At 41.5% G+C, this 15,151-nt stretch overlaps 1 protein-coding gene across 3 annotated transcripts; it reads left to right on the forward strand.

The window, feature by feature from the left end:
* Window positions 1-7,023: 7,023 nt before the first annotated feature.
* Window positions 7,024-14,108, forward strand: gpr61 (G protein-coupled receptor 61). 3 transcript variants are annotated; one of them, XM_065960937.1, is made up of 3 exons: window positions 7,253-7,445; window positions 8,157-8,294; window positions 10,000-14,108. In XM_065960937.1, the coding sequence occupies exon 3, from the start codon at window positions 10,218-10,220 to the stop codon at window positions 11,634-11,636; it is 1,419 nt and encodes a 472-aa protein (XP_065817009.1). In that variant the 5' UTR covers window positions 7,253-7,445; window positions 8,157-8,294; window positions 10,000-10,217; the 3' UTR covers window positions 11,637-14,108. The 3 variants fall into 3 exon arrangements, with proteins under 3 accessions (XP_065817010.1, XP_065817009.1, XP_020487862.1); XM_065960938.1 differs by lacking the exons at window positions 7,253-7,445; window positions 8,157-8,294 and adding an exon at window positions 7,024-7,180; XM_020632206.2 differs by lacking the exon at window positions 8,157-8,294.
* Window positions 14,109-15,151: the final 1,043 nt, after the last annotated feature.

Below are 15,151 nucleotides of genomic sequence, written 5' to 3' on the forward strand. Positions count from 1 at the left end.
CAGTACAGTAAACCTGATCATGCGCAACCAAAAGCTCACTTGTGCTTGAAGTTGTTGGACCTCTGTGTGTGAGTGGCACTTTAGCTGGAGGGCTGCTTGGCTGAGGTCCTGTTTCTCACCCTTCCTTAAGCAGAAAACTGGCCTGCATTATTAACTGTGCAGCATCTGTCTGGATTTCACAACATCAACATCACCCCCACCCAACACACACACACACACACACACACACACACACACACACACCCTCACTCCTCCTCGACCCCCCTGCAGGACTTAGCCCTCTCTGGCTCTAATGAGGTCAGAAGAGCATACGTAAGATCAGGGCCTAGGGTGCGAAAGCCGTAATGTTTTCTTACTGCAATCTTCAACTGGCTCACATGTTTTGTATGCCCCTCTTCCGTAAACATGAAGTATTTTATAAAGAAAATACCAGCAACACTTCACATCCCCGAGCCACAGATAAAAATACATTTGATTTAGAGTGAAAAGCTCAGGAACTGTATTAAAGAGACGCCAAGTTGTTGCGCCAACGTTTCACTTATGCAGACCTTCCGGCATTTGTAATGTTATCATGAATATGTAAGTCATGACTATTTCTGTCACCTAATGTTCATTGGGACAGTTTGATTGAGTAATGCTTTTTCATCAGCTGTCAAACCAGAGAAAAAGTACTGAACAGTGTGAGCAACATTTGATCTAACTAACCACTCTGTGGCCGGTCTGGAACACAGAAAGGCTTACATCACTGAATGTCTTTGCATTGACAGATCATAACATTTCAAATTCAAATGAAACATGTCATGAAGCCTCAGTGCAGAGGCTGTTGGATTTCTTCATAACAAAATTGTAGCAGAGCACCGGCCATTGTAACAGAAAGATTTTGTGTTATTTTCTTAGTTAAGTTAAATTCCGTCAGCTATTTTTAACAATTGTCAGCATCTTGGGAACACTCGAGAAAAAAATATTAACAGACAAAAATTTAAGTATTTTTAATGTGTGACCTTTTGACTTTCATATCCTGTGTGTGTGTGTCTATGGGGGGGGGGGGGGGGGGGGTTACTTGTCATTTGTGTCCCTCAGATGATGAAACCTTATACTTACTGTTAATTTCTTTACTTTAAATCTTGTTTTACCATGTGCTTCACATTTGTAGTTTTGAGAGAAATGTCTCAATAAATATTGGATTGATGGAGAGGAAATCTGTATGAGCATTCATTATTCTCTGAGGATGAGTTGCTAATTAAAGAAGGATGTCTAACAAATTCAGCTACACGCTAATATCAGACAAACTGTGCTGTAACACAGCTGCATCTGCTGGTCCAATAAGCATTTCATAATCCCTACCTCCACCTCTGCATGCACCTGTGTGAACCTCCATGTTCGTCACTCTCAGATCTCTGTGGGCTGAGCCTCCATGCTTGCCTGGAGGGAGAGAATCAAGATCAGAGTCCCCATGTGAACATCAACTCTGAACACATTCTGTATTTAATATTCAGTGAGTGAGGAGACTGAAAAAGATTAAATAATTTTGTTAGACAACTGCTGTTGTGTTTAATGCTGTTGTGTTCAGTTTACCTTCTGCAGAACAAAAGGGATGTAACAATCCCATAAAGGACTACGTTTGTTTTTTTATGTAACTGCACGTTTTCTCTAAAGAGGGAGAGAGGGAATAATCATCTTCTGTAAACAAAAAAAATACAGATTAAACCCATCCCTGTAACATTAAAATGAATATTTAAAAATGGAAGATTGGCTAAAGAAATGTCAGGACTAAACAGTGCTTCCACTTAGAGCAGATACTCTGAGAATGAAACACCCTTTCCTCAAAGGCTCTGATTTATGGAGGCAGTTATTGATGTTGCAGCTAATACTGCTGACTTCAAGCTTCCTGATGTGAGCAGTGAAGGGAAAGATAAAGACATGATCGCTTCAGCTTTGGTCAAACAACAAACAAAATCCCACTATTAGCACCCTCAGAGCCCACAAAACAGGAAGCGATTTCCCATTGTTTCATCTGTGCCAACACTGAAGTGAAAGCTTAACTAAAATAAACTTACCTAACATCTGGTTATAGATTCATATTTTCTCTCCAGAAAAATTGTGTTGCTGAATATCTTGGCCAGGACACTCTTGAGACTAAACCAACCTGGTTAAATAAAGGTAAAAAAAGAAGTCAAGTTAATCTGCAGAGGGCACATTTCCCTGTCAAACTTGTACTTTAAGTACAACTTGATGATTTCTAAACATCCTAAAGGAGACATTATTATTTGTTTTCTGACCATTTTTCATACAAGGACCTTTAACTTGTTTATGGGTTCAGAAAGATAGTTTTCTGAATATGTTCATTTTCAAACTCAAACAAAAAGCATGTTTGTGTCAGGATTGTTCAATTGGATGTACAGCTGTTCTCGGGTGCCCTGTGTTTCTGCTGATGTCTGTTTCTCTGAGCTGTATGTCCTTCTTACACAGGAAGGTTGTATCTTGCCGAAGTCGCCAGCAGCAAATCCTTAGTCAACCATTTGCCGTTCAAGCAAAGACGCCTCATCTCACTGCACCAACAGCCTGATCCTCTGAATGTCGTTATTCACAGACACTGTTCGTCAAGAAAGACAAACTTGTGGGGAGAAAAACAGGACAGAGGAAATGGATTTACAAATCCATGTTTTACAATGATCAAGAGGCCACTCAGATGAGATTTTCACTGGAAAGACACATTTTTATGATAATCAGAAATAAACAAATGAATCTATCTTATGACATGAAGTTACTCAATGTGGGTAAGTCAATAAAAACTGTGACTTGGATGAGAGTCATGATGTTCTCACAATAATTAAGTGTGACTCTGAAAAGAGTCACTGAGCATCTGTGGTTGTGCGTTGTATTTTTCCAGGCAGTAAATAAACCAGCCAAAAAATGCCTTTGATTCACCAAGAAGGCTGAAAACAGAAACTAGGCAATACGGCATATTGTAGCTAAAAAAACGAACTAATGTAGAACAATCAGCAGGATTTATAGGCCGGAGGAGCCCACAGTTTTTATTTACATAACAGATTTCGCTCCTTTTTTTTTTGTGGTTCAGTGTTTTAATTTGTCCCCAGACAGACAGCGGCTCAGATCATCTGAGCTCATCAGTGACTCAGTGTGTGCAGAGGATGACAGTGCCAACCTGGATCCGATAGAGAGGACTCATTGTGTCTGTTTGGACTCCACTGCAGGAGTCTGGGACATCAAACTGCAAAAAAACAAAAAAACAAAAAAACAGACATTGCACCGGTTAGTGTATTCTCTAACTGCCAACTGTCCCAGGACTCCCAGTAGTCAGTCCAAAATGTACTTTTACTCTTAAGCTTTTTTTGACAGTTGATGAATAGAAGATGGAAGTGAATCATTATGCCTCAAAGAAACATGTTCATATTCATTTTGTGTATAAGTTTAATATCTGAAATGAAAATAATAATAAATGTTTAAAACCAGACAGGATGAGGATCTACATCTCTTAACCACTTATGTCTGTAGATTTATATTTGGCGAGTACATTTAACAGGCAGTTCCATATCTTGACACTTTAAGAAGTATACTTTGGCTCTGAAATTCCTGGTAGCTGCACTTATTAGAATGATTCTTTTTGGTAAGCAGTGTAACTGAAATGTGACAGGATGCCGAGTCTCGCTCTGAAGTTTTTTTTTTTTTTCAGCACAGAGGTGTGTGCCTCCTCCGCCTCCGTCTGCTGAGGTGCGTGATGGGTTGTTAGTAGTCAGTCTGCTGTGACCTTGCTGGTGGATGTTGTCCTCTGGGGGACTGTGGGAGGATAAAACTGGAAGCAAAGCTCATTTAACTGCTGAGATACAGGCTACCCACATGTTTTATAAATGTACTGACTACAAGGCACCGCAGGGGAGGATGTAAAAGCCTAAATACTCTTATGAACAAACAAAAAATGAAATTTTGTTATACCTCACTTTTGTGCTCAAGAACTTTTGCATGCAGTGTAAGCACTTGAATAAAAGCAAAGATTAAAATATCTAATAAAATAAGAAATAAAGGCGATCAGGTCGACACACCTGAACAACTGAAAAGAATAAATGTATGAAGGTCAATAAAAGCCCTGCTCTGTGAGAATGAATTCACATTGATGGGCAGAATATAAGGGACATTTACAGGGATCTCAAGTGCTGCAGTCACTTCTTAAATGTGAGAGCTCCCCCTGCTGCTGAGACCTGAGATGACAAGGGAAAACAATATTCGAGCAGCATCTGTGATTGAGCATTAACTCACCTGTGTGAAGTGAAATATGGAAGAATGAAGAATAACGACTGATCCAACGTGGTTGTAAAACACAATATCTCCTTCAAGGCTGCTACTGCCAATGCTGTGTGTGTGTGTGTGTGTGTGGTGTGTGTGTGTGTGTGTGTGTGTGTGTGTGTGTGTGTGTGTGTGTGTGTGTGTGTGTGTGTGTGTGTGTGTGTGTGTGTGTGTCATTTCTGTTCTCATTCACTTTTCTTATCTGCTGAGGATGGGTGGGAGGAGTGATTGTGGTGGTGGTTGAGGGCGTGCAGGTTGGGAGGAGGTTGAAGAAGGGGTTGCCGTGGAAACTATTGTATTCCCCTCCACTGTGATTGGTTCTGCAGGCATGAGCAAGTTTCTGCTATTTCTGCCATTATTCAACACCTCAGACACGAGTGTAGTCACAGGAGACACACACACACACACACACACACACACACACACACACACACACACACAGAGCACCTTAATAGTGATGAAGTAACAGAAACACAACAAAACAAAAGTCTTCTATACTCATTTCCTTCTTCAAAAGTAGTATTGCTAACACATCTTGGTTTTATTTCATAGATACTCTTTATCTGTTGGTGTCACTCCTGAACACATTTCAGGGAAAATAAAACTTTAATTGTGATTTATTGATCACATTTTCGACCACAGACTCACAACACAAGCTGCTCCTGAAGAATCTACCTGCAGACAACAAGAGAGAAGAAGGTTTTTGTCAGGTCATCACTGCTGAACACAATACCTGGATCAATAAATCAACATATGTCCAATTAATCAATTGATTTACCAGTACAAAAACAGCAATGACCAAACGAATCTGTCTGCTTTTAGCTGCACTGTTGAATGAATTCCTGAGGAAACGCACGTAGGCAAGAGAGCTGTCACATTAAACGAATGAGAGGGGCTGAGTATTTATTTAAATAGAGAGGAACAGGCAACTTTCAGAAGGCCTAAAATAAAGCCTAGACTTGTAAACTCATACAGAGGAGGTGTAAATGTCAAAGGACAATAAATGAAAATAACGAGTAGTTTGGTGGATTCAACAGCCCCCTCCAAACACCTCCTTCATGTTTCTTATTAATTACCACATCTGCACAATGAGGAAACTTGAATTCTCTGAGCAGGAGATAGAGTCATGCACACCAACCTGTCTACAAGGCTTTGATCACCTAATAAAATGTGATATCCAAATTAAAGACAAAAATAAAGTTACAGAACTCCAGAAGGCTACAAGAATTTTAGCTTCTTCTGGACGATTTCTTTGAAGTGCATTTTCTCTGTTGTCATCAGTTTGTAAATCCATGCTTTTCATAATTTTCATATATTTCTTTAAGGACTTTTTATCTGTTAACCAAGACCGGTCCTTTTACAATTCATTACATTTCTTTATTCGTTCCTCAGTCGTTAATATCAGAATCCTTTTAAGATCTCTTCTCCAACGTAGACTCTTATGAATGACTGTTGTCTGCACGTTGTTGTGTGTATTTCTGTCCTTTACATACAAGCTGCTTCAAACCAATTGCCCTAGAGGGATGAATAAAGTTGTTTGAATTGAATTGAAAACTAACACATTTCTCTTCTCTTATTGTGATGCTGGAGCTGGACTTGATGCATTCATCTTAACAATACAAATGTCTTTTTCTTAGCATTTTATTGATTACTTTTTTTTTTAAGTTATTTTTTGGACTATTTTTGTATTTATTTGGTTGGACAGCTGAAGATAGACAGGAAATGTTGGAGTGGGTGATGACACACAGCAATGGGCCAGGGTTAGATTTGAACAGAATTTCACCCTGGTGATTAATAAAATATTTCTGATTCTGAGTCTTAAGCTACTACCGCTATGACGAGGACAACAACCTCCGTACATGGTGTACACAGCATAGCTGCTAGGCTATCCAGAGCCCCTGTTTATTACTCTTGGTGTATTAGTCTGAAAATCCTTATCTTACCACTCTACCGCTTTTTCAAACAAATTGTGGTTGTAAGTAAAAGTGAGTGTTTGTTCAACTTTAAGATGTGTACACATAAATGGAATGAGGCATACTGCAGCTTGTTTCCTATTCATTATTAAACTTTTAAGCAAAGTATCTAAAATCAAATCAACATCGAGTCTTATTTGTACTACTAGGTGGTCAAAGCAAAATGATACAAAACACAAATATTTGCTATTTAAGCTAAAAATCACACTAAAGATATCAGCCAATTGTTAATCAATGATCCAATCATTCAATTTAATTTCAGCTTTCTTGGCACTAAAATAAAATCAACATGTGAAATGCTCCCTTCTCTCGATCCTACTGGTAAACAAACTCATTCCTCAGGATGGAAACAGTTCCCTAAGTGTGATATTTATGTTTAGAGGGCTGCGCCTTTGTTCATTTTAATCTCAGCTCTTTAACATAAACCTCCGGGATTCTTTCCCTCTTTGTAAATCAATAATCCCGCCTCGTGAGAGCGCTTTTGGCGGATTTTAAATTGAGGGGAGATCTTGGCGAGCTGAGCAGAAGGAGGCAGAGAATTACAGAAATGCCAATCCAGAGAATAAAGATTTTCTCTCATTGTTATTGGTCACTTCCACAGCAGTTAGAAGGACCTGGCGTGAATTTAGGTGGGATTAGTTGAAGGAGGTGAAAAGCAAAGAAGGCCAGGGGCGACCAGGCACTAAGACCCAGTGGAGAGAAAGGAGGCTGGGTGCTGCCTCGCCGCTTGCTGCCTGCCCGTCTGCACTGCTCGGCTCTGCAGTTGCCCTGAGCGTGTGCAGGAGACAGTACATGAGTGTGTGAGGCGGAGGAGTGTGTGTATGTGCATCACAGGCTGAAAGATCTATTCAGCCCCTATTCCTTTTTTACTAATCTGCTCCAGCTGGATCGAAGAGGAGGTGGAGGTGTGTGCCTGTGGGTTTGGCTGGATGGGGGGGGGGGGGGGGTGTGGGTGGGGTGGGGTGGGGGTGGGGGGTGTCAGCTGGTTAGGTGGGAGGTGATGACGAGATGAAAGGAGGCAGGTGAGGAGGAGACACAAGGAGCACCCCCACCCCCTCTGTGACGTGGTGTGTGTGTTCATGTGTGTGTATGGGAGGGAGGGAGAGCGAAACAGGTCCTTCAGTAGATGGTGAACATGCATTGGAGGAAGCAGCCCCTCTCCAGACTGAGGTATGTCACCCACTTAATGCCACACACCTGATCTGTTAGCGGAGTGTGTGGGTGTGTGTGTCTTTTGGGGTAAATGTTGGGTAAAGAGGATGATGTTCTGCCTGTGTGTTCTTTATGAAGCTTATCTCTCATTTAAATGTGTGTGTAAAAGTGTTTGTCATGAAAGGAACAACAGGCTAGTTTTTCTCCTTGAAGTAAGCACAGTCATGTGCATATTGTAGAGTCATATGCATATTATAGAGTCATATGTTTCCAGAGTACAGACAGAGAGAGTCCGCCTCAATCTTATATTCTAAGTTTGAGTAAATTGTTGAGAGCTTCTGAGCTAAAACAGTGAATTGATTAGATTGGATCAAATGGGAAGCTGTGCTGTAGTCCCAACTGTTCCCCCTCATGATTTAAATAGCTCTATTTGTTTGTGTTTTTATGCACATAAATTTGTTTTAAATACTCTTTCTTAATCGTATGTTTCCATTTGATTTTGCTGGAGGGAGTAGAAAATAGCAACTTGGTTGATAATTGATTATTTTTAATTTACTGGTTCTTCGAGCATCAAATTGACCACGTACCCCAGAGAGCTGTAAGACAATCAATTCTGATTGGACTAAGAATCTCCAGAGGGCTCCTCCATTGTTGTTGCTATATCAGAGATGAGAGGTTTTTTTTTCTCTAATGGGGCTGAAGGTGACTGTAACCCTTTGACCTATTCAGAAAAGGCCGCCTACTCTCGCCTGTGTGTGTCAGCTGATTGTGGTGCTCCATGATGTGTGTACGTGTTCAGGAAAAGAACAGGCGCCTTGCAGGGATGAAGCCTGTCACACTTGTGAAATGGAAAACTTGCACATGCAGGTGTGTAGAATATGGAAATGTACCAAAGGTGTAGTGCTTGTTCCTCTGCTTTTACAGTGTGTGGGGTTGCGTCCAGGGGAGGTTGTGATAGTAAACAAAGTGTGGAGCCTCTTGATTACTCAACGGCTGAAGGTTCTCAGTCACTGTTTGAACTCATTTCAGATTTTAATTTACTAAAGCTACATAGGTTTTATTATTTCCTCTGCTATAAATGAGACATTCCAAAGGAAGTTGAACTAACTGTAAAATATTTTTCTTGAGTATTTTTATTAAAAGCCTCCTCCCACAACATGTGTTCCACATTTTATTCAAGCATCCAGTTCTCTTCTTGACTCTGTTTAAGGGGACATATGGTCCACTCTGCACCCTGAGCTTCTCCCTCAGGGCACTGACTGCCCTGAAAACACACATCTGAGGATGCAGATGTCAAATATGTTGGAAATGATTACCCTACAAACAAATGAGTGCAGAATGCACCAAGTCTGACAGCTTTACATCTTAAGCTGAAGAATCATTTGACACAGGGTTTAAATGTCAGATGAGCAACAGAAATGGCCTAAATTTGAGAGAGGGATTCATGTGAGATTGCATTCAGATTCATAGTCATACAGTCATGCATGTCTATGAGTGGATAGACTATGAATATGAGAATGAGTGTATTTGCGATAATAGTAGATTAGAATGTTTTTTTCTGGGATGTATTATCTTTGGCAAACGGTAAATAGACCACCTCTAGTGCTTTTTAGTCTACTGACCACACAACACACTATTACTCTTCATGTCTTCATGTCATGGGGCTTGCCTAGGAACACAATGTAGACTGCAGAAGCTGGGGATTGAACCACCAACTTTACAAGTGAGAGACAATGGACCTCATTCACTAATATGTGCGTAGAAATGTTCTTACTCTGCGCATAAAATAAGTGCATACGCAAAATCACCGTCGGATTCATGACATGTGCGTACCAGCCAATTTTTTTTCTCACCAACTTGCGTATGATAGTGAATCAGAATCATTCTAAATTGTGAGGCACGTGCCAGCAGCCTGCAATCAGCTTACTACCACACCACCATCTCTCCATATAAGGACATCCGATTGGTGTATCAGGACGAGAGCGGTGAGGTGGAGACACGTAGAAGTTTTTAGAAGATGGCCCCAAAAGGCTAAAAAGATCGGTATGTCTGCGGCTTAGATGCCATTACAGTGAATTACATAGTTGCAGCAGTTCATGCATTGGCAGTTGGAGTCAGCTGTCAGTCATTCGTCACACTCTTGTGGAGGCACCGGCTGCAATTTGCTTCAGCAAGGCTAGATCTTTAAACTTTCTTAGACGTAAATCATAATCATGAATGTTCCCTGCATGCTCTTAAATAGCCTCCAATTAATCAGCTGGTTTCGGTTACAAATGCGATATTTCATAGCAATATTAGTGTGTCTAGTGTCTAGTAAAAAACAAAAACTATCTGGTTGCTGTTTGGTGTGAAAAATCTGTAATTTTCCATGTAAAAAAGCCAAAATTTCTCATACAATATCTATAAAGAAACATATTTTTAAAAGTTGATTAAATAAAATATGATTCACCTTTCCCTTCATCGCAGTTGGCCTGTGATATATTTCATTTAAAGAATGCAGGCAATTTGTAAAACTGGATAAAAAAACTTCAGCTTGCACTCTTTTTAATCTGTACTGTCTCTTTCGTTTCAGATTTTAGGTAATTCTGGAAGAGACAGACGCCTTTGCTATAAATACAAAGAATCGTGAGTAACATCGGCTGCTGAGCTCCAGACTACACGCCACCAGGGTCCAGGCCTGCCAGGACAGATACCACCATCTAAGTTTCTTAGTGACACCCTATGACAGGGGAGGATGGGTGATGGGCCTGTGAACTTCAGCGGACTCTCTCCTCTTTATCCCATCCTCTCATGGAGCGTCCCATCACACCGAGCCCATCCTGTAACTGTTCTCTCCCTGGCCTCCCCACACTGTCAGAATCCCTGCATCAGAATATCTCAAACAACTCCCAGTCTATCTTTGGCAATGGAGGGGGGGTAGACCTAAACCAGTTGTTGGCGTTGTGTGCTATGATCATCATGGACATGCTGGCAGTGGTGGGGAACTTGGCGGTGATGATCGTTATCACCAAAACGCCGCAGCTAAGAAAGTTTGCCTTTGTGTTCCACCTGTGCTTGGTTGACCTGCTGGCTGCAGTGGTCCTGATGCCTTTAGGGATGCTGTCTGACTGGATCCTGGTGGACGAGGCCCTGTGCCGGAGCTACCTCTCCCTGAGTGTGTGTCTTGTGAGCGCTGCCATCCTCACAATATGTGCCATCAACGTGGAGCGTTACTACTACATCATTCATCCCATGCGTCACCAAGTGAAGATGACGGTAAGGGTGGTGGTGATGGTGCTGGTGGGAATCTGGATTAAAGCTGTGATTATGTCAGTGCTGCCCCTCTTAGGGTGGCTGTTTCAGGTGGACCAGGGCCTTGGGAATCCTTCAGTCCTCATTCAGGGTCAGAGACGCTGCTCCCTGCACTGGTCAGGAGGCAGAATCACCCGGCTGCTCTTCATGATCTTCTTTACGTTCATCTACTTCCTGTGCCCCATGCTGATCATTCTGGTGGTCTACTGCAACATGTTCAAGGTGGCACGGGTGGCGGGCATGCAGCATGGCCCTCTTCCTACCTGGATGGACACGCCGAGACAACGATCCGAGTCCATCAGCAGCCACTCAACTATGGCAGCCAGCCTCTGGGGAACTGGTGCACGCAGTACTCCACAGAGGAGCTTCAGTGGAGGGAAGGCTGCGGTGGTTCTTGTGGCAGTGGGAGGCCAGTTTCTCTGCTGCTGGCTGCCATATTTCTCCTTCCACCTCTATACTGCTGTGGTGTCTTCATCGCCTGTCTCTCAGGCTCAGATGGAGACCGTAGTCACATGGATTGGCTATTTCTGCTTCACCTCCAACCCCTTCTTCTACGGCTGCCTGAACAGGCAGATACGAGAGGAGCTGGGTCGCCACCTGGCCTGCCTCTTCAAGAGGGCTGGGCCTGGTGAGGGGGAACAGCTGGCAAGTCGAGAAGCCTCCATCGAGGAGAACTTTTTGCAGTTTCTTCAGGGCACTGGATGCAATCTGGAGCCCTGCAACTCTCACAGCAGAGCCAGTCCACTGGAGCCAGAGACTGAGGGGCTTCAAGGATCAGATGTTCAGCAGAACACGCCAGCTGACTTTAACATCCCCGGGCAGATTCTGGAGGAAACCTCAGAGTTCATACAGCGGCAACAGCTGAACAATGAGCTGCATGTCTCAGAGAACTGCTGCAAAACTGCACCCGGGCTGTAGATGCCTTTCATGTGCTGTCTCTGCGCCATTAGAATTTAATAAAAGATACCCTGTTTTATCCATATTTCCTTACATTTGTTGAATTGATAAGTCTTTTGTACATACTTCTACAGTGCTTTGAAGCTGCATCTTGGCTTTACGTCATGAGGCTTTCATGTTGCCAACAGTCACAAACAGTCATGATGCTGCAGCATTCTACATGTGTGAGCCAGACTGTACAGTGTCACAGGTGGATGAGTGTCAAGCATCATTGATAAATGAAAAAAAATGTAAGCTTAGAGGGAGCAAAACTGAAGAATAACCACAGTTTCAAGAAGACTCTAAGAGCCATCAAAAGATACTTTGAATGATTCAGAAAAGTGCCGGGCAGTATGTTTTGATAAGATTTCATTTAAAGATTAATTCATTCTTTGCTAATTAAAATGTGGTTCTGCATAAGACATCAGAATATAGCTGACTAAACTGATTTGTGGCACATCATTTCAACTACATCAAAAGTCCTGCTCTTTAATCTGTCATAAGACGTCTATAGAATCTTATTTACATTTAATTAAAGTAGAGGGCAAAATGTTCCCTCATTTTTGTCTTGAAGGACTTAAACAATCCCTTTGAAGAATCACTTTGTATTATTATTGATTCAGCCATATAAAAAAATGACTCCCACCACTATTTAGACACTATTTCATCTCCAACAATGTGTTATTATTTTGCTGAACATTTGTGGTGGAAGAAAACAAGAAAATGTCCAAAAAAATTGTCCAATTATTTAGCTGTTGCCAATTTGTTCAGCAAGTGTTTTTAAATCCGCTCCCATAAACGATCCATAACGAAATTAATACAAAAAGGTTTTCCTTTCCCAGGTGAAACGGACTGAAAATTCAGAGTCCTTTTTAAAAAAAAGTGTTTCAAACTGAAATATTCATTGAGTAAAAAAGGATCATTTCACAGCTGGTGCTGCTGCTGGTGTCTGTGATAATCAGGCTGACACTGGAGAGTATTTTTAACCTTTTTCCATGAATATTTTTATCATGTGTATCTGCTCTCCGTCTTGTGATTATCACTTCCTCACCAAAAAGATCTCACATTAGTTAACTCGTGATTTCAAGCACTTCAACTGAAAGAAAAAACATTGTGGCTGTTTAAATTTTTTTGCCTAGACGGTGTTAATGATTGAAAGTCTCTAAAAAAAAAATTAAAAACACTTGCTATAGCGCAATCAAATTAGACTCAAACAACTAGTCCCCATCACCCCTCAGACATCTGTGGTGTTTTCAGGTAAACACAGGCGCAGTGCAAATGCTCGTGTTTGTGCTACAAACAGCCAGGTTTGTTGTGGCTACACAGCACACAGGAGAGGTGATGCTTACACATGGCAGCCTTTGCCTTTGGCCTCCTTCAGAAACAAAAGGATTACATGAGTGATACTTTCTCTGATCTCAGGTGGATACAAGCAGGTTGCACAAGTCACACGAGCAGTGTTGATGTTCCAAAGACAATCATGAGGCACAAATATCTTACATCGCACTCTTTTTTTGGGTCTCTTTTTATACTTCTTTGTTGCCTTCATTGTCCTTTGATCTGCTTCATAACAAACTGTTAGTGTGGTCACAAGTTGCTCAACACAAGGCGCTCAGGAAAGACTCTGCGTTTGCTCAGAGACATAAACGAAAAAAGCTTTCTTTGTCCTACATAAGGGCAAAATGTTCTTAATGTTCTCAAATAGCTGGTGACTGTTTACCAGGAGGGGTCATTGTGTCATTTTGTTTGAGAAATGTTTTATGTGTTAAAAGGTGGAGTGAGGCCATAATTAAGTGAGAACAAGACAAAGCAATAAACCTCAAATTCCTACAATCTTTAAATGTGTTTATTCACAAAAACTAAACTACAAAATTAATTTATGATACGTTTATATTGATAATCAACATAAATCTACCTTGATAAATTACACCAGCGCACAAAAACAAGAATTAAATCCCTTTAGGGAATCTAAGACCTTCCTCTGCGACCGTTATTGATCCTCTACTCTTTCCCGTAGCATGCAGTAATCAGTTCAGTGATATTTCACACTGTCATACCATCATGTTGACTGCACATCAATACAACATTCAAACGGCTGGATTTCTGTTACAGCTGCCAATCAGATTCAACACTTTCAGCTCTACTTTCTGCTACCATCTGCTGAAGATGAGGACGACCTAAAAAGAATCTGTTCTGCTGTGAGTGGCAAGATGATGTTCCAGCTTTTATGAACAATCTTGGACTTTTTACTTTAATCATAAAATCTCTGCAATGTTTTAGTTTCCACTCTGTATCTTTGTTTTTTTTTTCTGCTTTGTTTCTTTTTTTGTACCTAAGCTGGAAGGACTGTATAGATTCCTCTTTTTTTCTAGTTTGTTTTCCCTCTTGCTCAGAGTCTCCCGTGTATCAGTTGCCCGTCAGCTGAAATGATTAAAGACAAAAAGAGAAGATTTACTTGAGTGTTGTGCTTGTTGATGTATAGGTACGAGACATTTTCACATCAATAGCCACATTCATCATGTGATGTGTGTGTGTGTGTGTGTGTGTGTGTGTGTGTGTGTGTGTGTGTGTGTGTGTGTGTGTGTGTGTGTGTGTGTGTGTGTGTGTGTGTGTGTGTGTGTGTGTCATCGAGGTGAAATGAAGCCCTAAGAAGAGGATAAAAAGATGGGTGACATTTAGAGGATACTGAGGCTCGTCAGAGGGGGGCTGTTCTGAATAAAACTAAATATAACAACCAAACCAACCGAGGACTATAACCATAAAAAATCAGATACATAAAATTAAATTGATGTTAGAGAAGGACTGCAAGATTATTTAGACAGAGGTTGAGGTTATTAACACACTTCATTACATTTTAGGAGACTTTTTATAGGGAGGTTTAGTTTGGATTTAAGTATGTAATTACTGTTATTTTTCACAGGAAATGTCTCGTTCTGTCATCATCAGCTCATCCTCTTTTTTTTCTGATTATCCTAATGAAGCCTCTCCTGTGATGCTCGCCATCAGATGCACTGACTCAGAGCTTTCATGTGCAGCAGAGGAGGCCGCCTCCCACAGTGCTCAGTTCAAACAGCCTGACCTTTGTGACAGACAACAACACGCCCACTGAGGGTGCTCAAGGACAGACGCCAGCATCCTGTCACTCTGGGGGAGCTGCTAGGTGCACAGCCCAGACATTCAGAGGATGAGTTGGGGGTGTTTCTTATAAACCAAGAGCCTGAACTGACCTGTTATTGCACAGCATGGAGAACCCTAAAATACAAATAGATGTAAATGTGTGTGTCTGCAGTGAAAAGTCTTCCTCTGTGGATCAGAGAGGAAATTGCTCTTGTGAATTTTTCCCTTACTTCCAGGTCCTGACTTCTCTGAATCCACTGTTCCCTCAGTCAGCTGTGCTGATGATGGAGCGGAGGGCTGTGATAGGAGGAACAGGAGGAACAGGAGCAGACTGGAGCTGAAAGAGAGTAAAATCACTGTTGCAAATACAGACTTAAGTC

Source organism: Labrus bergylta, chromosome 12 (assembly GCF_963930695.1).
Source record: "Labrus bergylta chromosome 12, fLabBer1.1, whole genome shotgun sequence".
In the NCBI taxonomy this organism is placed as follows: Eukaryota; Metazoa; Chordata; class Actinopteri; order Labriformes; family Labridae; genus Labrus; species Labrus bergylta.